This window comes from Vulpes vulpes, chromosome 13, assembly GCF_048418805.1.
Source record: "Vulpes vulpes isolate BD-2025 chromosome 13, VulVul3, whole genome shotgun sequence".
NCBI lineage: Eukaryota > Metazoa > Chordata > Mammalia > Carnivora > Canidae > Vulpes > Vulpes vulpes.
In genome coordinates this window covers 79,046,104-79,069,945 of record NC_132792.1, presented here as the reverse complement: position 1 = coordinate 79,069,945, position 23,842 = coordinate 79,046,104, and the positions used below count along the sequence as shown (strand labels likewise).

General features: G+C 37.3%; 1 protein-coding gene across 3 annotated transcripts in view; it reads right to left on the bottom strand.

Annotated features, from left to right (window-relative positions):
• PRKDC (protein kinase, DNA-activated, catalytic subunit) overlaps nt 1-23,842 on the bottom strand; it is a 202,131-nt gene that overhangs the window by 5,863 nt on the left and 172,426 nt on the right. For 2 of the 3 annotated variants that reach the window (XM_026011042.2, XM_072734773.1), the window contains 13 exons: nt 18,084-18,258; nt 16,513-16,706; nt 15,522-15,702; nt 13,818-13,978; nt 10,400-10,611; nt 9,465-9,552; nt 9,202-9,345; nt 5,759-5,963; nt 4,188-4,255; nt 3,229-3,449; nt 2,840-2,932; nt 273-362; nt 10-81 (listed from right to left, as the gene is read on the bottom strand). In XM_026011042.2, the coding sequence (XP_025866827.2) occupies nt 10-81; nt 273-362; nt 2,840-2,932; nt 3,229-3,449; nt 4,188-4,255; nt 5,759-5,963; nt 9,202-9,345; nt 9,465-9,552; nt 10,400-10,611; nt 13,818-13,978; nt 15,522-15,702; nt 16,513-16,706; nt 18,084-18,258 (1,904 nt within the window). The remainder of the gene's footprint in view (nt 1-9; nt 82-272; nt 363-2,839; nt 2,933-3,228; nt 3,450-4,187; nt 4,256-5,758; nt 5,964-9,201; nt 9,346-9,464; nt 9,553-10,399; nt 10,612-13,817; nt 13,979-15,521; nt 15,703-16,512; nt 16,707-18,083; nt 18,259-23,842) is intronic. The other variant, XM_072734772.1, reaches the window with a different exon arrangement.

Sequence of the window (23,842 nt, the reverse complement as noted above, 5' to 3'; positions counted from 1 at the left end):
GATACTTACTTTAAGAGATCAGCTGGCACTTTACTTTCTCTCCTTCTAAAAGATGTGACTGTTTCAGTACGACTAGCTGCCCTATGATTTAATAGGAAATGACTAATTAGAACAAATTTCTGTGACTTGAAATTTAAAATTTATACTGAGGCTCAAATATCAAATAACTAGGTTTTGATGATCTGAGGCAAACTTTCTAAGAAACAAAAGTAACATGCAACTTTGAGAAGAATTAACTAGCTAGTAAAAAGGAAAATCAAAACAAAACTTACTTAAACATTGACATGTAAGCGCCAACATCATATTTTCCAGACATCTTTGCCAGCCAATCTCTATATTCACATGGTGGTGCTTTGGGATCACTAATAAGTAGGAAAAAGAGAATCAGCACTAGGAAGATATTTAGCATTATAATGATTTCAGTGGCAAAGATCACCAAGAATTCATTGAAAAATAGTGAAGAGCCAGGGAAATAAATATGACTTTTAATCATATTTAATATTAACAGTGAACCCATGTTACTTTGGATCTAGAATCTCAATATATCATAATTCACTGTTCGTTACTCCTAAAGAAATCAAAGCCCTTTCCTATGCCAAAATTCAGGCACAAAATGATCAGATACAATAAATTTCCCACTCCATACAGAGAACAAGATAAATTAAACATAAGTTTTTATGATTCAGGCATATGGTTCTAAAAATCTGGTAGTGGAAAAGAACCTTAACAAGATGACAGTACAACATGCATCTTCCTCAAAGTAGGCAAGAAATGATAAGCCATATTACTACTACAAACTAAAAGGTGACAAGTTATGCGTTGAAGATGGATTAAGTCTGTTTTTGGATTGTCACACTCTTTCTTCACCATTTCCAGTATGTAGATACATACAAAATCCGTATGAAATACAACAAGGCTCTGGGAAATGAACAAGGGATAGTGGAAGGGGAGATGGGCGGGTAGTTGGGGTGACTGGGTGATGGGCACTGAGGGGGACACTTGGTGGGATGAGCACTGGGTGTTATGCTAAATGTTGGCAAATTGAATTCCAATAAAAAAAATTAAAAAAATACAGTAAGGAATTATCTTAAATGACAATGGCTTTGAATTGAACTTAGAAAGCTATTTTTAGTAATGGTTCATAGGCAAAAGGCATAGTGAGCTGTTGGAAATGTGTTTTGTATGTTTGGCCACTTTGGGGTTTGTCAAAAGATTTAACAAATTTTCCTAAAAAGAAATCTAAAGATAGAACTATTTCATCTGTTAGTAGTTCAATTACTTAAAGTGAATCTTTTCTGAGTTGCTACTAAGTTAATTTCACAATACAACCCTCCATTTCAATCTAAATTCTCTCCAAGTTTCAATTGGAATGAAAATCTTTAGGTTAGAAAACTGCAACATGCAAATTAAGAAAAAAATAGGAATGATTTGGGATGACTGGGTGGCTCAGTGGTTGAGCGCCTGCCTTCAGCCCAGGGCGTGATCCTGGAGTCCCAGGATCGAGTCCTGCATTGGGGTCCCTGCATGGAGCCTGCTTCTCTCCCTGCCTATGTCTCTGCCTCTCTTTCTGTGTCTCTCATGAATAAATATTAAATCTTTAAAAAAAAATCTTAAAAAAAAAGCAATGATTTTATTAATGGGGGGCTGGAAGTGCCTTGTTATAAAAAGGTAGTGAGAAGTAATTTATACACTTCTGTATTTGAAAAGCACTTTGAACTCCACCAACACCTATGTTTACCCTATGTATTTTACATTACTATTCCATCTTAGACACGGAGGCAAAGGAACAAAGGAAAGGGCAAGTCAGTTTTGCAAGATTCCCACTAAAAGTCAGAATAAGTTAGCATGAGTAAGATCTGGACTTCTTAACTCCAGGAAGTACTGTCCATCAGTTTCCCTGTCCTCCAAGGAACACAGAACAACTGCAGGCAAAGGACTCAAATGATTGAAATTAAAAGTTCGTACACACAGCCTTATTTAGCAGGAGCAAGACTTTGGTAAGAATATTCTTAATTTTACAGAAATCATTTTTGACTGATGAGAATTTTGCTCCTATTTAAATGCTTTCAGGACAGAACAGAGTACAATAAAAAGAAACAGGCCTTAAAGCTAATTACGGTCATTTCCTCTTCCTTCATCCAAACTTCTCAATTCCTTCTTCAAAATGTCTTTCAATGTTGTCCTTACTTTTCTTTACAGAAAAAAAAACCAAAAGGCTTTCTGATTAAAAATCTATGTTCGTTGTTGAAAACTTGGAAAATATAATAAAAGGGTAAAGAAAAATAAAAAGCACCAATATCATGACCTAGAATTAATTACTAATAATCCTAGGTAGCCCACTTACGTGCTGGGCAGCCTGTGACAAGTTATATAAACTCTCTGGGCCAAAACTTCCTCATCTGTACAGAGCTGTTAATAATAATTTGCAGGTTTTTGTAAGAAAGAAATGACTTCACACACATTAATAACTGAGAATACTACCTAGCATGCAGAAAATGTTTAATTAAATGTTAGCTGCTAATCTTTTTATTTCCTTAAGATATTCATTACTGTTGTTGCAAAGCTAATACCATTTTTTTTCATTGTGGTAGAATCCATGCAGCTACTGTTTGGAACCCTCTATTCCATTTAGCTTATTCATCTAGCCAGAGGTGGAGAAAACTGACCTGGGTGTGGCTCAGAGCTCCAAATTAAAAGGGGCCCAGAAATGTCACCGGAAACATGAGGTAGAGGAACTTATTCTAAAACAACATTACTCAGGGAGATTATGCCTGGGGAGCAACAGGCTTGCAATATGTCTGGGCAGAGTTGAAGGAGGAGTATGTAAGCTCCACATCACCTTGTATAAGCTGCTTTCTCCTCTCGTGACATGTTACTCAAAAGGAAGTCCTTCAAGGTAAGAGTATTTTCAATCCATTCAATTAGTCCTAATCTGAAAAGGAGAATAAATAGTTTATGAACACAAACCTAAACCTCTTTTTCCTCACCAGAAAAAAGTTCCGTAGAATCAAAGCAGATTTCCTCAAGTCAGTTCTTCATTTACTTTCTCCATATTAAGTTTGAAAATCAAAGGTTTACAAGTGCTTGTTAGTTCTGTTTATAGCCCTGTCTTTATGAAAGCTAAAATACTAAATCCCATCTCTGTAACCTTAAACAAGGATTTGGTCCAGTCCTAAAATTTACACTCAAAAAAACCTATTCTAGAATGACTATGTGCACTGGTCCCACCTGGAGGTCATGGGTATAACATGGTAAGTCTTCAGCTGCATGTTTCTCTGGCTACAGGCGGTGTCCTGAGAAAGGAGGACATTCATGACCTCAAAGAGTTGTTCGATCCTCTGGTCCTGCCGCAGATCTTCACCTCCCTTGACAAGGAAAGGGTACTCCTTCTCATCATGGCCTCGGATGATGATGCGCTTCGGCTTTCTGATAGAAGCCATTACTTTTATCTTTAAAAATTAAGAAAATATTTTAGGTGCAGTCTAAGAAACTGATAGAAAAACTGATCGTATCATTATCAAAAGAGAAAAAGTAAGGCTGGTTGGTACAGATTCCTCAAAGAGACAGTGAAGTGACAGAAAACTAATACAGAACCTAGTGCCAGGGAAATATTTGTTACTTGTTTATGTCCTACTGCTGTGCCTCTAGAAACTTCACATTCCTTGTTACAAATAATTGCTTATAAAATATAGATATAAATAATTCCTTATAAATAAGCAACTTATAACATGTTAACTTCCTAAAGTTAACTCTACCTATGTTTTAAAATAGACACACACACACAGTTTACTCTTTGAGTTTGTTACATTAAAACACTGAAGCATGTACACAGAGTTTACTCTTTGAATTTGTTACATTAAAGCACTGAAGCATTGTATTAAGAGCTTCAGTAACTAATAGGATCAGAAAACTCTATGCATTTAAGATCAAGATGGAAAGCTCCTTTCTCTAGTAAAGACAAATATGTCATTCTCATACCTGAAAAACTAAACACCGATAATAATCTTTACAGGAATCATTTTTGACTGATGAGAGATTTGCTATGTAAATACTTTCAGGACAGAATAGAGTACAATGAAGACAAATAGGCCCTGAAGCTATTTATGACTAATTCCTCTTCCTTCATCCAATAGTTACTCACCAAAACTTGTCATATACTGGCAATAGTCACAGACATTGGCACCTACCCGCTCATCAAACCCAGCGATTCGTGCATGGTATTCTGGTAGTGGCTTTCCTTTGCCATCATACTGACCTAAGACAAACCACAGAAGCCTTACTTAGATATAGCTTGTTATAGAACCCTGTATTTTAACATATACCTGTTTATATAATAATAATAATAATAATAATAATAATAATAATAATAATGATGATGATTATAATAATAAAAAGCTATGTGATAAAATTTTTTATTGTAAGTTTTTATTTTAAAGACATTTGACTTCTTTAAAAAAGATTTATTGATTGGGGCGCCTGGGTGGCTCAGTGATTGAGCATCTGCCTTTGGCTCAGGGCATGATCCTGGATTCTTGGGATCAAGTCCCACATCAGGCTCCCCCAAGGTGCCTGCTTCTCCCTCTGCCTATGTCTCTGTGTGTATGTATCTCCGATGAATAAATAAATAAAATCTTTCAAAAAAATATTTATTTATTCTAAAGAGAGAGATGGAGAAAAAGCACATGAAAGGGGGAGGGGGGGCAGAGAGAGAGACTCTCAAGCAAATTCCCTAAGTGCGGCGCTTGATACAGGACTCAATCTCACAATCTTGAGATCATGACCTGAGCTGAAAGTAAAAGTTGGATGCTTAACCGACTGAGCTACTCAAGTGCCCCCCCAAAATTTGAGTTTTTTTAAAAAATAATGCTATTATTTCTCAATCTAATGGAAAATAGCTTCCTATTATAGAGTAGAAAAATTCCAAACAGAAAAAATAATGCAATAAGCTAGAAAACTCTATTATATCAAGGAGAATCAAGCTGCATAAGAGGAGGCCTACATATTCAGCTTTCTTTCATGCGATGCAGAGCAGTTAATAATCACAAAGTGTTTTTCCAATTTTTTCTTATATCCACTATATGAGAATATGAATAACCATAATAAAATATTTCTTTGGCAAATTCTAGGGTGAAGAATGTGGAATGTATAAAGACTCTCTTTGAAAAATCTTGCTGTGTTCACATCAGACCAGCTTGCTGTGCCTCTATCCTCATAGTCACAATTCTCTGTCCTGAAGGTAGATCATTTATCTTTGTCATTTTATTTTTTAATATTTTTTATTATTTTATTTTATTTTTTTATTATTTTATCTTATTATTTTATTTATTTTATTTATTTTATTTATTTTATTTTATTTTATTTTATTTATTTTATTTGTTTTATCTTTGTCATTTTAAATGGGACCAATATGCACATCCAAGGAAGGGATTTGCATTTGTACCTATATTACATTTCTAAAGAATGTAGTAGGAGCAAAGCATGGTATGTTCAGAGAAATTACCAGTTACATTATTAAATGGAAGTCTGAATACTTGTATAAGCAGGAAAATAAGAAAACTATAAGTAGACATTTAGTAAAGTATACTAATTCACAGTAATTACAGATTGTCATAATGACAAAAAGTATAGTGAAATTTTAAGTTCTTAAAAAACAGTAACTGCCAAGAACCCAATATTCCTGTTTTTAGAACTCAAAAGTCCTTGCTACACCCACTATTCTCCTTAAAGTCCAGTTTTGTCACCCCAAGAATAAACTCACCAGGAATCTCCAACTCATTTCTCAAGAATTCTACTTTGAAGTCACTCATCCAGGGTGAGCATTCTTTCAGATTCCCAGGTGGCTTTGAGTCTTTGCACATTTTGTAAAATAGTGAGTCGGTAATACTGCCGAAGTCACGGAGTTTCATTCCAGGTAGCTTAGAACCTCCCTTCCCAAAGTGTTTATCAAATTCTTTTCCAAAAACCTGAAATTAATAATAATTTACATTAAACATTAATGTTTAGTTTGAACTTCAGGAAAGGTTCTAGATTTATACTTTTGTTTTCCTTGAATGTTTCAATACTCTAAACATATGAAGGCTGCTTTTTGTTTGTGTTCCTAGGAAACGACAGAAAGGATACAGTTAGTAATAATTATAATCATTAAATTGTAATCTTAAAATTATGAAGCTTAAAAACCTTTAACCTCTTGGAGTACATTGTCTAGTTACTGATCTGTATCATTATGACAGCAGGAGTAATTGGGAACAAGGTACTAAATAAAGGGAGTAATTTAATAAAATGAAAAGCCTGTGATTCTTCATCAGAGCTGAAGAGCTTCTGATAAACGTCTTTCAAGTCATTATTTTGGATCGCAAACTAGTATAAACCTTAATTTATATTTTTAAATTATTTTTTAATTTAAATTTTAATAAACATACAGTGCAATATTAGTTTCTGGATAGAATTCAATGACTCATCACTTACATACAACACCCAGTGCTCATCACAACAAGTGCCCTCTTTAATACCCGTCACCCATCTAGCCCCTTTCCCACCGACCTCCCTCCATAAACTCTGTTTGTTCTCTATTTGTTAAGAGTCTCTTATGGCTTGTTTCTCTCTCTTTTTCTTTTCCCCCTTACCATGTGTTCACTTTTCTTTTTAAATTACACGAGATCAAATGGTATTTGTCTTTCTCTGACTTATTTCACTCAGCATAATACACACTAGCTCCATCCATGACACTGAAAATGGCAAGATTTCATTTTTGATGATTGAGTAATACCCCATTGTGTGTGTGTGCGTGTATGTGTATACCACATCTTCTTTATCCATTCATCAGTCAATGGACACTTCGGCTCTCTCCATATTCTAGCTATTGTTGATAATGCTGCTATAAACATTGGGGTGCATGTACCCCTTCAAATCCTTTAACATGGAACATTACAAATATTTCTTTGTATTAATCTCTACTCAAATATTCATTTAAATTATAATCCTGATATCAAAATAAAAAAAACTCAAGAGAATCACTAACAGTGACTTAGTAACAAGTCACTAAGATTTACTCAGTATCTTTAATTAGAAATTTTTACCACATTTAAAACTCACCCCAAAACATAAACCTGGTATAAATGAAATATATGCCCTATTTTAAGATAATCCATTACAAGAAAATTGACATACATAAAATGAATTTATTCCTTAATCTTTTTTTTTTTTTTAAGATTTTATTTATTTATTCGTGAGAGGTAGAGGCACAGATAGAGGGAGAAGCAGGCTCCCTGCAGGGCGCCTGATGCAGGACTCGATCCCAGGAACCCAGGATCACGACCTGAGCCAAAGCCAGATGCTCAACCACTGAGCCACCCAGGTACCCCATTATTTTTTAATCTATAAGTGGATTGAAAGTATAGAAATAATCTCCAATTCTAGAATGCATGAAAATATTAGGTATTTCCCAAACATACTCAGCACCAACAATATATGTGAATGGCATAATGCCCTCTGAAGTGAAATCTGAGACAATTCTGTTTTGGTAGATTATTATTTTAATTAATTAACACAAATTATGTGTTGATTTGGTATAAAGCAGTAAGTTGTAGACTGATTTTTCAGGGTATTAGAATTAACCTCTAAACATGGCTGGTAGGAATGATGGAAGTATGTTTCTGCCACTAGCATACTCTCCCTCAGGGTTGGATGCAGCTGTGCTGAGCAGCACCTGGGAAGAACAGTGGTCTACCCTAACAGATTTCCAGGCTGCAGCCCTATGGTACCCAGCATGCAGGGAAATGAAGTGGCCACAAATTCAAAGGGATAACATGCAGTCTTAACTGGGGACTGCATATTATTCTGCATGAAGTGATGAAGGGCTGCTGTGGATATTCTCACACCGGTTAAGGAGAGAGACAGGCAGCAAACTAGGATGAAATACCCTGCCCTCTCTCTGGGGTGGGGGTCAGAGCATCCTGAGAGCAGGGCAGATGGGGGAAGGCAGCAGAACAGTATTGCTGAAATGAAGCCTTCTCACAGGTGATGAACTGGTTCCACTATGCTAGGGCACCTGGTGTCAGTTGCCATTCTGCCATTCTCTCCATTTGATACAGGGCAAGTCTCCTGTTTTTCAGATCCAACTCCTTTGTTTAGAATAAGGTATGGCAGGGATGTCTAGGTGGCTCAGTGGTTGAGCGTCTGCCTTTGGCTCAGGTCGTGATCCTGGAGTCCTGGGATTGAGTCCCGCATTGGGCTCCCCATGGAAAGCCTGCTTCTCCCTCTGCCTATGTCTCTGCCTCTCTCTCTGGGTCACTCATGAATAAATAAAATCTTAAAAAAAAAAAAAAAAAAAACAGAATACAGTATGGCAAATTACAACCTGCAAGTCAAGGTTCACTGCCTGTTTTTATAAATAAAATTTTAGGGATCCCTGGGTGGCTCAGTGGTTTAGCGCCTGCCTTTGGCCCAGGGCGTGATCCTGGAGTCCTGGGATCGAGTCCCACATTAGGCTCCCTGCATGGAGCCTGCTTCTCCCTCTGTGTCTCTGCCTCTCTCTCTCTCTCTCATGAATAAATAAATAAAATCTTTAAAAAAATAAATAAATAAAATTTTATTGGAATCCTCCCAACCATGCCTATTCATTTACATACTGTCTAGGGCTGCTTTTGCACTAGGAAGGCAGATTTGAGTATTCATAACATGAGACTGGTATGGCCTAAACACCAAAAATCTGGACCTTTACAAAAAATGCATGTAGACCACTGGTCTTAAAACAAACACAAATACTTTTCCAAATCTAATATTCTCCAATTTTATACATTTTATTAATGCTAATACATTGATTTTAAGTACTCTTACATTATGTATACTTCCTGTACTGAGGCTCTTGTATATTCAGTACTAAGAGACAGATTTGAAATGATGTAGAGCCTAATATTATGTCATAACATGATGTACAGAAAGCTATGGTTTTATCTTCACTTTTAGGATATACTGCTGGTCACATTAGGCAACAGATAGTCCCATGTTCACTAATTTTAAATTTTAAAAAATTAAATATATTAAACTACATATAACCTTCAAATATAAAAACCTGAGCATGAAGAAAAGTTTACAAATTCAACAGACATTTTAAAACCAGGATTATTAACAAACCAGCAAATATAACTACTGATTGTTACAATGATTCCATTATTATATAGGCAGGCTGCCACCTATCCCTACCTGAATAAACCTCCTTCTGAAAGCCCCAAGCCCTGGAGCTCTTAGATCTCCCAAGGCCGCATACATTCTTTCATACATCTTTTCAATGTTTTTTTTATTAACAGGGTTTTTTGCCAGTTCGGCTTTGATATCATCAGTCCAATCCTGTGCAAAAAAAAAAAAAAAAAAAAAGAGAGAGAGAGAGAAAGAGAGAAAAACCAAGTTGACTGCAAGTAAGTTCAATCCAAATTCTACGTTTTATGAGTTAGAAGCTATTACATTACCTTAAAGAGCATTTCAGGATTAGAGAGCTGTTCTAGGGCACTAATAAAATCTTGAATCACTCCGCCTAGATCCAACTTAGTTTTAATCCTATAAAACAATTACCAAGGTTAGGTAATCAAATATCTTCCAAAGATCAAGGCCTACAGTTTATTTAAATACAATTATTTATAGTCACATATAAAACTATATGTTACCAACTAAGAGTCTAGTCATGACATAAAAAGCTCTTAACTGAGAATGCCTAAAACACCATGCATTTACCAAATATTCTTACAAAAGTAATAGACCATTGCTAGTTATGTCAACAATCTCCACTTATAAATCAAGTGGAAAAATGAAAAGGACAACACTTCAGGCAGTCTATTGAACCCTTACTAAGAGAAGCTTCTTGGATATTTTGAATTAAAGAGTAAGTTCAGAAACTGCCTTCAAAAAGCATCTCATCTAGTCTGCCTCAATCAACAGATTACTAATTATCAACCACTACTATTAGAAGGACAGACTGTTTCATAAATAACATTCTAAGAAGAAATGTATTTTAAGGAAGGAAAGAAATTCAGGGGCACATGGCTGGCTCAGTCAGTAGAGCATACAACTCTTGATTTGTAAATTTGAGCCCCACACTGGTCATAGAGTTTACTTCAAAAAGAAAAAAAAAATAAAGAAATTCAGTAACAAATAACACACCTGCGACAGATACATCCAACAAATAGATGTCGAAGATTTTCTACTTTTCAATGACAGCTATAATTAATTTGAAGACAAACTCAAGCTTCCATATGTTTACTTTTTAAAATTCTTTTTAAAGTAAGGTCTGTGCCCAATAGGGGGCTTGAACTCAGGACCCCAAGATCAAGAGTCACATGCTACAACTGAGCCCCATGTGTTTGCTTTTACTATACACTTTATAACATATAGTATTTGATCAACCCACCTTGCCACAAACTCCTTGTTTTTATGACCAGTAGAAGTATCTTTGAAGGAATAACTTTCACTACTTATTATAAATGGGTAGACAATTGCCTGTGGATAGTTATTAGCAATCTCTTCCACAGTGCACTGGACAGCAACAGCTTCCTCTTGGTCCAATAAGGCCAACATGTGGCTGATCCAGCCAATGAACTGCCAGCAAGGAATGGAAGAAATCTAAAACACAGAGAGCTGTAACTTAATAATGAATAAAACTTTTAACACTGTTTTATTATGAAAGTATTGTGTCCAATATAAAAAATACATCTACAATCAGAAGCATAAAGTCTAAAATAAAACGTCTTTTCGCTCTTAGCCCTCTTAGTTCTTATTTCACTGAAGCACCATTCCATTCTTTTAGATGTTTTGTATGCATGTACACAAATATCCTTTCTTTACAAGAAGGGAATCAGACTAGATACACTGTTGCTGGTTTTTCTTAGATGGATAGATATATTTACCTCATTCCTTTTAATAGCTGTATAGTATTCCATTTAATTACTGCTGTATAATGCCTTTTTAGGGTATCTTCCAAGTTTTGCTATTACAGATAATGCTACAATGGACATCTCTACATATTTATCTTACTTGTGCTGTATGTGCCCAGAGGATAAATTTCTAGAAGTTAATGTGAACATTAACAATTATAAAGAAATATTGCTAGATTTCCCTCCAAAAAGATTTTTCAAATTTTCATTTTTAAAAGCAAAGTGGAGACTCATATAACTCAAAACAAAAAAATAATCTGATTAAAATTAGGCTGAAGATCTGAATAGACATTTTTTCAAAGAAGACATATAGATGGCTGACAGACACATGAAAAGGTGCTCAACATCACTCATCAACAGGGAAATGCAAATCAAAACCATAATGAAATATCATCTCACACCTGTCACAATGGCTAGTATCAAAAAAACAAGAAACAACAAGTACTGATGAGGAGAAAAGGCAACACTTGGGTAGTGTTGATGGGAATGTATATTGGTGCAGCCAGTGTGGAAAACAGTATGGAGGTTCCTCAAAAAGTTAAAAATAGAAATACCATATAATCCAGTACTTCTACTTGCAGGTATTTACTCAAAGAAAACAAAAACACAACTCGAAAAGATACCTGCACTTCCATTTTATCACAGCATTATTCACAATAGCTAAGATATAAGAGCAACCCAAGTGTCCATTGATAGACGAATGGATAATGAGGATGTGGTTTGTGGAAGAATGAAATCTTGCCATGTGTGATTATGTGGATGGACCTAGTAGGTAGTATGCGAAGTGAAATGAGTCAGACAAAGAATGTCAAATGTCGTATGATTTTACTTACATGTGCAATCTAAAAAACAAATGAACAAACAAAAAACAGAAATGGACTCCTAAATAGAGATCAAACTAGTGGTTGCTAGAGAGGAGGGATGTGGCAGGATAAGCAAAACAGCTGGAAGGGGATTAAGAAGTACAAAGTTCCTGTAATAAAATAAGTAAATGTAAAGTACAGCATAGGGAATATTGCTCAACAATAGTACTGTTCATACAATGACAGACAGGAGCCACATTTGTTGTGATGAGCACTGAGTAATGCACAGAACTTTTGAATCATTATACTGTATGCTTAAAACCTATGATACTGTTATGTCAACCATGCTTCAACTTAAAAAAATTTATTAGTCTGACTACAAAATCCAACACAGGAGACAGTTTTTAAAAATTTATTGTCAATCTGAGAGGTGAAAAATATCTAATTTTAATTTTCATGTTTGTGAGGGTAAATGGCCTACATTTATCTTCCTTACATATTAAACCATGCATGCATTTCCTCTGACCATTTTCTACTGATCTATTTATTTCGTAGAAGGAGACATCAGCTCTTTATCTCTAGTATGTGTTGCAAATATTTTTCTGGCAGTTTTAACTTTGTATATATTTTTGCTTTTTGAATTTTTCCCCCTGCAGGAAGTGTTCTTTTCCTTTATAGCTTCTGGTGTTTGTCTCTTTATTCCAAGGCCATTTTCAAAATTTGCTCATGTATTCCTTTTTCCTCTCATGCTTTTAAAATGTGTTAATTTTAAGATAAAATCTGATGCACTTGGAATTTTGGTATAAGGAATGAACATGGCAAGCTTCCTACCTTTATCTATAAAGTGAGGAAAGGGCAAAGTGTGTGGGGGTAAAAGGCATTGGTTCACAAGGCTCAAATGAAGTGCTCAATAAAGCTTAGCTCCCCATCTCAAGTGACTCCCTGGTGCCATACCATTGACTGGACATTCTATTTATTTCTCACAAATTCAAAATGCTATCTTCATCATACATAAATAAAATATTATTTTGGGGAAATTAAATCATAATTTAATGATTTCTTCACTAATCTTTAAGAAAAACACACACACATGTATACGCTACATTTCTGAAATTACTTTTCAGGACCTATTAAAAATAATCCCATCCTTCTAAACCCACAAAAGGGTCAGAGGGTGTGGTAAAGCCCTGCCAGGCACTGAGTCTCCACAGCTCAGAAACCAGTACTATTTAAAAATTCACTACATAAAGCTGAGCGCTATGTTACCCTTTTAAACAATTATATTATCAACTTAATTTTGCAGTTAAACATCTATAAAAGTCATTAAGAAGTCTTTCAGATGGCTCAAATGACAGGAAGATAGTAGGCTGACGCAGCCCTGTGGAGAAGAGGCCTGCACAGGACATACAAGTGGTAAGCAGAATACTGTTGGGGAGCGCCCACACACCCGAAGGCCTCAGGACCCTGATGAACATGGTGCTGCCAGGAGGCACTATGGTCACTGGGGATGGGATGCCAGCTGAAATGTACTCCCTTTCCCTGAGATAAATAATAAACTGAGCATAAGGCACCAACAGATGTTCCAGACTACACCTTAGTTGTTATGAGCCACAAATGCGCTGTAGAAAATTCCCACCTTTGTCCTAAACATACCTCCTCGTCTCCCTGTTATCCTTGTTCAGACACAGTTTTCTTATCAACACTCACCGAGGAAAATGGGTAAATGTAAACAGTCTTTTTTTTTTTTTTTTTAATTTATGATAGGCACACAGTGAGAGAGAGAGAGAGGCAAAGACATAGGCAGAGGGAGAAGCAGGCTCCATGCACTGGGAGCCAGATGTGGGATTCGATCCTGGGTCTCCAGGATCGCGCCCTGGGCCAAAGGCAGGCGCCAAACCGCTGCGCCACCCAGGGATCCCAAACAGTCTTTTTATACAGCTTCGAATTATGTATGTTTTTGGGATACAGTAAAATGCAATGCTGGTTAGGAAAAACTGTAACATGTGCATTGCACATACTAATGTGTTTAGATATAAACAGAAACATGTTTTACGTTCCATCAAGTTCTCTTCACTAGAATATAGGCACTAACCTCTTTTGTCATTAGGCTTAGGGTCTCTTCTGGATACAGCTCTATAATCTGCAGTAGTCTGGGAAACTTCAGCCTGGCTTCACTGGAATGCAATTTTAAAGCTTTCAACATTTTGTCCACCACAAGGCCTGGATATGTCTGCAGTTCTACAGACTCAGTAACTACCAAGGATAGGAGAGAAGAAAACAATGGTCAGTACATCCACTTGTACACACATAAACTATAAATGTAACAAATGATACTTCTTTTTTGGGCTTATATTTTGTATTGTCACTGTTCTCTTTTTTAACAAGTACTTTAGATCAACAGACACGAGACCCAGTTTGCAGCCGTATGTAGAAGTTTCCATCTTGAGAGTGACTCTTCATTACATCATGCATTCCACATGCAGCACAGTTTCCTTCCTGAGCTGCGTGGGAACATAGAGCAGCTGCTGGTTATTGAATTTATTTCAGGAGTAAAACACAGGCCACATAGCCAATATTACCAAAGAGCTACAAGTAAAATGTAGAAACTATAAACTAAGCATATGGAAAGATATAGCTTGAGGCTATTTATATGCTGGTCATGTTACTTAAGGATGTCATTGCCTCTTTTTAAAAATTATTTAATTCAATTAGCCAATATATAGTACATCATTAGTTTCCAATGCAGAGTTCAGGAATTCATCAGTGCATATAACACCCAGTGCTCATTATATGTTTTTTTTTTTTAAAGATTTTATTTATTTATTCATGAGAGACACAGAGAGAGAGGCAGAGACACAGGCAGAGGGAGAAGGAGGCTCCATGCAGGGAGCCCGATGTGGGATTCCATCGCAGGACTCCATGATTACGCCCTGGGCTGAAGGCAGGTGCCAAACCGCTGAGCCATCCAGGGATTCCCTCATATGCTTTTTTTTTTTTTTAAGATTTTTTATTTTATTTATTCATGAGAGACACAGAGAGAGAAAGAGGTGGAGACACAGGCAGAGGTAGAAGCAGGCTCCGTGCAGGGAGCCTGACATGGGACTCGATCCCGGGTCTCCAGGATCACACCTTGGGCTGAAGGTGGCACTAAACCGCTGAGCCACCCAGGCTGCCCTCATACACTCTTCTTACTGCCCGTCACCCAATTACCCCGTTCCTCACCTTCTTCCCCTCCAAGAACCTTCAGTTTGTTTCTTATAGTTAAGAGTCTTTCATGGTTTTTCTCCCTCTCTGATGACTTACCATTCAGTTTTCCCTCCCTTCCCCTCTGATACTCTATGCTGTTTCTTATATTCCACGTAAGTGTGAAAGCACATAAGTTTCTTTCTCTGATTGACTTACTTCACTCAGCAACATGCCATGGCCTCTTAAAAGGACAAGATTTTTCTCAGAATAACTGTCATTTAAAAACAAACAAGCAGGGGTGCCTGGGTGGTTCAGTCAGATGACTGTCTGACTTTTGATTCCGGGTCAGGTTATGATCCCAGGGTCATGGGATCAAGCCCGAGTTTGGCTCCACACTCAGTACAGAATCTGCTTGACATTCCCTCTCTCCCTCTGCCTCTCCCGCTGCTCATGCATGCACACACACTCTCTCAAAAAAATCTTTAAATGACTGAATAAACGAATAAAAGAAAAATCAGCAAACAGGAAACCTAAAGTACCTAAAGAAGTCTTAAAACTTTGGCTAGCACAATGTGACAAACTAAGTGTTTTTTTTCCATTTGTGATTCACCTGATGCACTCTCTTCCTCCTTGCGGAGCTGCTGGTCACAAAAATCCGCCAGTGTCATGTAAGCATCTGTCAGGCTGGCTACAGGACCCTGGCCTCTGAGAGAAGGCTGGGCTTCCTCCTCCGCTGTCCGTACAGCCTCAGAAAGGTGATGGAATGCTCTCTGGTACAGAACTGCGATCACCTAGAATTCACAGAGCTCTCAGTTGTGAACCTCTAAATACAGCTTAATGTTTCTGGAAAAACTCTACTTTCTACTTGTAATGATACAAAAAGAATACTTGTGATTTGTGAGCCATGAGATAACAAAGAATGCTGGTTAAATGGAAAAAACTGTTTGTCTGCCCTGATTGTGAAATAGTGAATGATTCAGTTATGATCCTCAGGACTTTGAAAAACCAGATGGTCCATTAGTCATGCAGACCTGGCATAAAAGATCAGTGGGGGTCATGCAGCCTGTCAGGAACTGAAGAAGAAATGGAAGTTGGCACTTTATCCTCACTGCCCTGCATAGCCACTGGTAGTAACACTGAGGGGGAAGAAAGCAAGGCTAACAACTAAAGTGAGGTGCACAGTGAGATGAGAAGAGGCTGCTAACTATGGAAAATATAAAATCATCTGAGAAAAGCGAGGCAAAGCAGACACTACCTAAAAAAGTGGAAAAGGCTGGTTTGCTCCACAAGTTAATGGGATGTCTGAATGGCAACTGGTGGTGAAATCCATTAACAAAATTCTTAGAAGAACTGTCCACATCAATCCAACAAAATTTCTCACTTCAAATACTAAAACAAATTGTATCATTCAAATAAACAGGAAACACATGGAGTATGTCCATTTCCCACAAAGAAACTTGGCTGTGCATAAATGTCAAATACATTTTCAAAGCACAAAGCAATCATCATTCCTTGTTATTGCTTTCGTGCAGCCTGAAAGCTGCACATTATGGACGTACAACACACAAACATCAAAAGTTCACTCTTCCAGTATTCATTACCTTTTCTGCATTCTCTAAACTGGATCCAGAAAGGTCCAAGATTCTTCTAGCCCTGCTTTCCTCGATTTCGGCAAGGCAGGCTGGCTCCCTGCGGAGAGCATTAGCTATGATGCTGTAAGTTGTACCCAAGAGAATGTTCTGGTCATGGAAAGCCAGAACATTTTTGCTGAAGTAACTTGATGTGCTCTCTCCTGCTGGATTAAAAATGCACACACAAACACGATTTTCTCAGAAATAAATGAACGCCATAAATTTAAAAAGATACTCAGAGTGTACATATTTCTATTAAGAAATTAAAATAAATCTTGAAAGTATAAGAAACTGGCTTCAAACATTGGTTAGGGAATTTCATAAACTCATATTAATGAAAAATGTTCTTTGTTAGCAGTGACTGTATCAAAGTCTACAGAGGCTAAGGCAATTAAAACACTGAATAAACTTTTATTCAAGCACCATCATTCTCCATTTTGTCAGAGCACCTAATTCTGTTATGAAGGAAAGAAAATGCCTCTTTTTAATGCATTTGTGCATATACGTTAATAACTAGAGATTTTTAAGTTGATAGTGTGACCTAAAGCTAATAAAGCAACAGATGATGCTGCATGTACAGGTCTAATTCTCTATCTTCCCTAGTGTGGCTAAGGGAAGAGAGCTTACCAGCCTTGGTCAAAACTACAGCTCGCGCTGCAGTCTTTTGTGAGGTGGCACAAAAGAGAAAGGGCTGTCACTCAGCAAGTGCCATCAACCACTTTGCACTGCTCATCCACCTATGAAAATTCTCTGCCAGATTACCCTCACATACATGTTCAAAACTACTGGCCCTATTTCACAAGACTATTAAAAACTACAGCCATATTATGACTACTAAAACTGTAGAATTATTATTATGAGTATTAATGTTATCTTAGTATCAGCAAACTCCTTCTCCTCTCCCCCATTCCACCCACCGAAAAACCCTAAAATATTATTAAGCAATCGTGAGGATGATTTTCTAATCCTGATAAATATGAAGGCCTGTTTGTTCTATTTGCATTTTTACTGAAACTGATACTCTGATATCAGATTGACCCAAGGGTCAATCATGGGAATATGGTTATAAGCATGGTCAGTAATAGTGCTGCTATGCACCCCCTGACACAGGTAGCGAAGCAGGGGACTGCATCCAAAACTCACACAAATTTTTTCTCCCCTCAGTTTTGAAGGCTATGTTATTATAAAAAGAGAAAAACTGAGGAAAAAGGTGTTCCACATTCAATTTTTTAAAAGGCAATTCTTGTAGGTAAACAAGGTTCTCAAAAATAATTAAACTATTAGACCTACAATTTGCATAAGTATTAAAGAAAAAACTTTAATTTCAATTGTATTTGATCAATTAAGAAATAAAATCTCAAGGTACCATATTCTATAGCATTATAAGACACAAAGCACCTTGGCTCCAAACATTTAATAAAATTATAAGATTTAAATCCTAAATGTCAGATAAAGCAGCAAAAGCAGAGTTTTAAAAGACACAGACATAATACAAAATAGTGCTGCTGAACTTAATTCCATAGATAAGTACAGTCTAGTACCCAGCAAGGAGACTGTTTTCAGCGCTGAGAGAATCTGCTGTAGGCAGCTCTGGCCCTGGATCCGGCTATGGCTGAGCCGGCAGTAGGTGTGTACCCACTTCACCTGCCAGTCATCTCTTGTTTTTGACTCTCTACGAAGCTCCTTTAGTAGTTTCATGGCAAGTGAGAAATTGTGCTATAGAAGGAAAAAAAGTGGTATGAGGACATATGGATGATGACTTAGAAATAAAATTTTTTGACAGAAATTTTTAATTGGCTTGTTTCCATTTTTGCATGACACAACTTACCTGAGAGCAGCAAATCCATCTCCTCAGCTTAAATTATGTACGTCTTTTTATCATGGGGATACAATTCACATTTCAAGTATACAGTTGGGCAACCATCACTACTATCTAGTTGCAGACTATCTGATCAACTCAAAAAGAACATGCTGTCCATAAGCATTTGATCCCCATTTGCGCTAGCTAGCCTTGGGCAAACCACTCATGTCTGTCTATATGGATTTGCCTATTCTGGACATTTCCTATCAATGAAATAAGAAAACGTGGTGATTTTTATCTGTCTTCTCTCACTTAGTGTAGTCTTTTCCAGGTTCACCTAAGTTATAGTGTGCATTCATACCTTATTCCTTCACATGGCTGAATAATATTCTATTGCATGGACAGAATATATTTTATTTACTCAATCATCTATTAATAGATTTTGGGTTGTTTCTACCATTTGGCTATTCTGAATAATTCTAACTATAAACATCTACATACAACTTTCTATGTGGACATACACTTTCATTTCTCCTGTATACCTAGGTCACATGGTAACTCTATGTGTAACTTTCTGAGGAACTGTCAGACTGTTCTCCACAGCATCTGTACCATTTTACATTCCTATCCTCAATGTAGGAGGGTTCCAATTTCTCCACATCTTCACCAATACTTGTCAAGATCTCTGATTACAGTAGGTGTGAAGTGGTATCTTGTGTGGTTTCGATTTGCATTTTCCTAATAACTAATAGTGTTGAGTATCTTCTCATGTGCTTGTTGACCATCTGTATATCTGCTCTGCAGAAATGTCTATTTAGAATCCTTTGCCCAGGGGCTCCTAGGTGGCTCAGTTACTTAAGCATCTGCCTTCAGCTCAGGCCAAAATCCCAGGGTTCTGGGGTCCAGCCCCCACATCAGGCTCAAGCTCAGCAGGGAGCCTGCTCTTCCCTTTCCCTCTGCCTGCTGATCCCCCTGCTTATGTTCTCTCTCTGTCAAATAAACAGTCTAAAAAAAATAGAATCCTTTGCCCATTTTTTAAGGTAGTTTGTGTTTCTGTTGTTCAGGTATAAAGAGTTCTTTATGTGTTCTATATAGTAGACCCTTATCAGATATATGATTTCCAGTATTTTCTCATATTGTATGAGCTGTCTCATCACTGTTTTGAGTGTGTTATTTGAGGCAAAGGAGTTTTAAAATTTTGATGTATACTTTATTTTTTATTTTGTTGGTTGTTATGTGGAAGTCTTTTACATTTTTTTTTTTTTGTATTGGAGTTCAATTTGCCAACATATAGCATTATCACCCAGTGCTCATCCCGTCAAATGCCCCCGTCAAGGCCGTCACACAGTCATCCCAACCCCCCACCCACCTCCCTTGCCACTACCCGTTTTGTTTCCCAGAGTTAGGAATCTTTCGTGTTTTGTCACCCTCGCTGATATTTCCCACTCATTTTCTTTCCTTTCCCCTTTATTTCCTTTCACTATTTTTTATATTCCACAAATGAACGAGACCTTATAATGTTTCTTCTTCTCCGATTGACTCACTTCACTCAGCATAATACCCTCCAGTTCTATCCATGTTGAAGCAAATGGTGGGTATTTGTCATTTCTAATGGCTGAGGAATATTCCACGGTATACATAGACCATATCTTCTTTATCCATTCATCTTTCGATGGACACCGAGGCTCCTTCCACAGTTTGGCTATTGTGGACATTGCTGCTAGAAACATCGGGGTGCAGGTGTTCCAGCGTTATACTGCATCTGTGTCTTTGAGGTAAATCCCCAGAAGTGCAATTGCTGGGTCATAGGGCAGTACTATTTTTAACACTTTGAGGAACCTCCACACAGTTTTCCAGAGTGGCTGCTCCAGTTCACATTCCCACCAACAGTGCAGGAGGGTTCCCCTTTCTCCGCATCCTCTCCTACATTGTTGTTTCCAATCTTGTTAATTTTCACCATTCTCATGGGTGTGAGATGGTATCTCATTGTGGTTTTGATTTGTATTTCCCTGAAGGCAAGTGATGTGGACCATGTTCTCATGTGCTTGTTGGCCAAGTTTATGTCTTCTTTGGTGAAATTTCTGTTCATGTCTTTTGTCCATTTCAGGATCGGATTGTTCGTTTCTTTGCTGTTGAGTTTAATATGTTCTTTATAGATCTTGGATACTACCCTTTAGCTGATATGTCATTGCAAATGTCTTCTCCCATTCTGTAGGTTGTCTTTTAGTTTTGTTGACTGTTTCTTTTGATGTGCTGAAGATTTTATCTTAGTCCCAATAATTCATTTTTGCTTTTGTTTCCCTTTCCTTCATAGATGTATCTTGCAAGAATTTGCTGTGGCCAAGTTCAGAAAGGGTGTTGCCTGTGTTCTCCTCTAGGATTTTGATGGATTCTTGTCTCATATTTAGATCTGTCATCCATTTTGAGTTTATCTTTGTGTCTGGTGTAAGAGAGTGGTCTAGTTTCATTCTTCTGCATGTGGCTGTCCATTTTTCCAGCACCATTTGTTGAAGAGACTGTCCTTTGTCTAGTGGATAGTCTTTCCTGCTTTGTTGAATATTAGTTGATAGAGTTGAGGGCCCATTTCTGGGTTCTGAATTCTGTTCCATTGATCTATGTGTCTGATTTTGTCCAAGTACCACACTGTCTTGATGATCACAGCTTTGTAGTACAACCTGAAACCTGGCATTGTGATGCCCCCAGATATGGTTTTCTTTTTCAATATTCCCCTGGATATTCGGGTCTTTTCTCATTCCACACAAATCTTTAGATGATTTATTCCAACTCTCTAAAGAAAGTCCATGGTATTCTGATAGGGATTGCATTAAATGTGTAAATTGCCCTGGGTAGCATTGACATTTTCACAATGTTAATTTTTCCAATCCACGAGCATGGAATATCATTCCATCTCTTTGTGTCTTCCTCAGTTTCTTTCAGAAGTGTTCTGTAGTGTTTAGGGTATAGATCCTTTACTTTTTTGGTTAGGTTTCTTCCTAGGTATCTTATGTTTTTGGGGATTGACTCCTTAATTTCTCTTTCTTCAGTCTCATTGTTAGTATATAGAAATGCCACTGATTTCTGGGCATTGATTTTGTATCCTGCCACAGTGCCGAATTGCTGTATGAGTTCTAGCAATCTTAGGGGGGAGTTTTTATGTACAGTATCATGTCATCTGCAAAGAGGGAGAGTTTGAATTCTTCTTTGCCAGTTTGAATGCCTTTGATTTCTTTTTGTTGCCTGATCACTGAGGCGAGGACTTCCAGTACTATGTCGAATAGCAGTGGTGAGAGTGAACATCCCTATCGTGTTCTTCATCTAAGAGGAAAGGCTCCCAGTGTTTCCCCACTGAGAATGATATTTGCTGTGGGCTTTTTGTAGACGGCTTTAAAGATGCTGAGGAATGTTCCCTCTATTCTTACACTCTGAAGAGTTTTGATCAGGAATGGATGCTGTATTTTGTCAAATGCTTTCTCTGCATCTATTGGGACGATCACATGGTTTTTGTTTTTCCTCTTGCTGATATGATCTATCACACTGATTGCATTACGAGTGTTGAACCAGCCTTGCTTTCTGAGGATAAATCCCATGTGGTCATGGTGAATAATCTTCATAATGTACTGTTGGATCCTATTGGCTAGTATCTTGTTGAGAATTTATCATCTGTGTTCATCAGGGATATTGGGTTATAATTATCCTTTTTGGTGGGGTCTTTGGTTTTGGAATTTAGGTGATGCTGGCCTCATAGACGAGTTTGGAAGTACTCCATCTCTTTCTATCTTTCAGAACAGCTTTAGTAGAATAGGTAGTGTTTCTTCTTTAAATGTTTGATAGAATTCCCTTGGGAAGCCATTTGGCCCTGGACTTTTGTTACTTGGGATGTTTTTTGATGACTGCTTCAATTTCCTCCCTGGTTATCGGCCTTTTCAGGTTTTCTATTTCTTCCTATTCCAGTTTTGGGAGTTTGTGGTTTTCCAGAAATGCGTCCATTTCTTCTAAATTGCCTAATTTATTGGCGTATAGCTGCTCATAATAAGTTTTTAAAATCGTTTGTATTTCCTTGGTATTGGTGGTGACCTCTCCTTTTTCAATCGTGATTTTATTGAGTCTTTTCTCTTTTGTTTTTAATAAGCCTGGTTAATGGTTTATCTTATTAATTCTTTCAAAGAACCAACTCCTGGTTTTGTTGATCTGTTTCACATTTCTTCTGGTCACTATTTCATGGAGTTCTGCTTGAATCTTTATTAACTCTCTTCTTCTGCTGGGTGTAGGTTTTATTTGCTGTTGTTTCTCCAGTTCCTTTAGGTGCAAGGTTAGCTGGGCATTTGAGTTTTTTCTAATTATGTGAGGGATGCTTGTATTGTGATGTATTTCCCTCTCAGGACTGCTTTTGCTGTATCCCAAAGATTTTGAACGGTTGTATCTTCATTCTCATTACTTTCCATGAATCTTTTTAATTCTTCTCTAATTTCCTGGTTGATCCTTTCATCTTTCAGCAGCAGCCCCCTGCTTTAACCACCATGTGTTTGAATTTCTTCCAAATTTCTTCTTGCGATTTAGTTCTAGTTTCAAAGCATTATGGTCTGAATATATGCAGGGGACAATCCCAATCTTTTGGTATCGGTTAAGACCTGATTTGTGACCCAGTATGTGGTGTATTCTGGAGAAAGTTCCATGTGTACTTGAGAAGAATGTGTATTCAGCTGTGTTTCGATGGAAAGTACTATAAATATTTGTGACATACATCTGGTCCAGTGTATCATTTAAAGCTCTTGTTTCTTTGGAGATGTTGTGCTTAGAATATCTGTCATTTGCAGAAAGCGCCGTGTTGAAGTCTCCCAGTATTAGTGTATTACTATGTAAATATGTCTTAACTTTGGTTATTAATTGATTGATATACTTGGCAGTTCCCCAATTAGGGGCATAAATATTCATGATTGTTAGGTCCTCTTGTTGGATAGATCCTTTAAGTATGATACAGCGTCCCTCTTCATCTCTTACTACAGTCTTTGTGATATGAGGATTGCTACCCCTGCTTTCTTTTGAGGACCATTTGAATGGTAAAATGATTCTCCAACCTTTTATTTTCAGGCTGTAGGTGTCCTTAGGTCTAAAATGAGTCTCTTGTAGACAGCAAATAGATGGGTCTTGCTTTTTTATCCAGTCTGAAACCCTGCACCTTTTGATGGGATCTTTAAGCCCATTCATTTAGAGTTACTATTGAAAGATGAATGTCCTGTCATCATAATACCTATTTAGTCCGTTTTTGTGGATTCTTCGGATTTCCTCTTTCTTTTACAGAGTCCCCCATAATATTTCTTGCAGAGCTGGTATGGTGGTCACATACTCTTTCAGTTTCTGCCTATTTTGGAAGCTCTTTATCTCTCCTTCTATTCTGAATGCCTTGTTGGATAGAGCCTTGTTGGATAGAGTATTCTTGGCTGCACATTCTTCTCATTTAGGACCCTGAATATATCCTGCCAGCCCTTTCTGGCCTGCCAG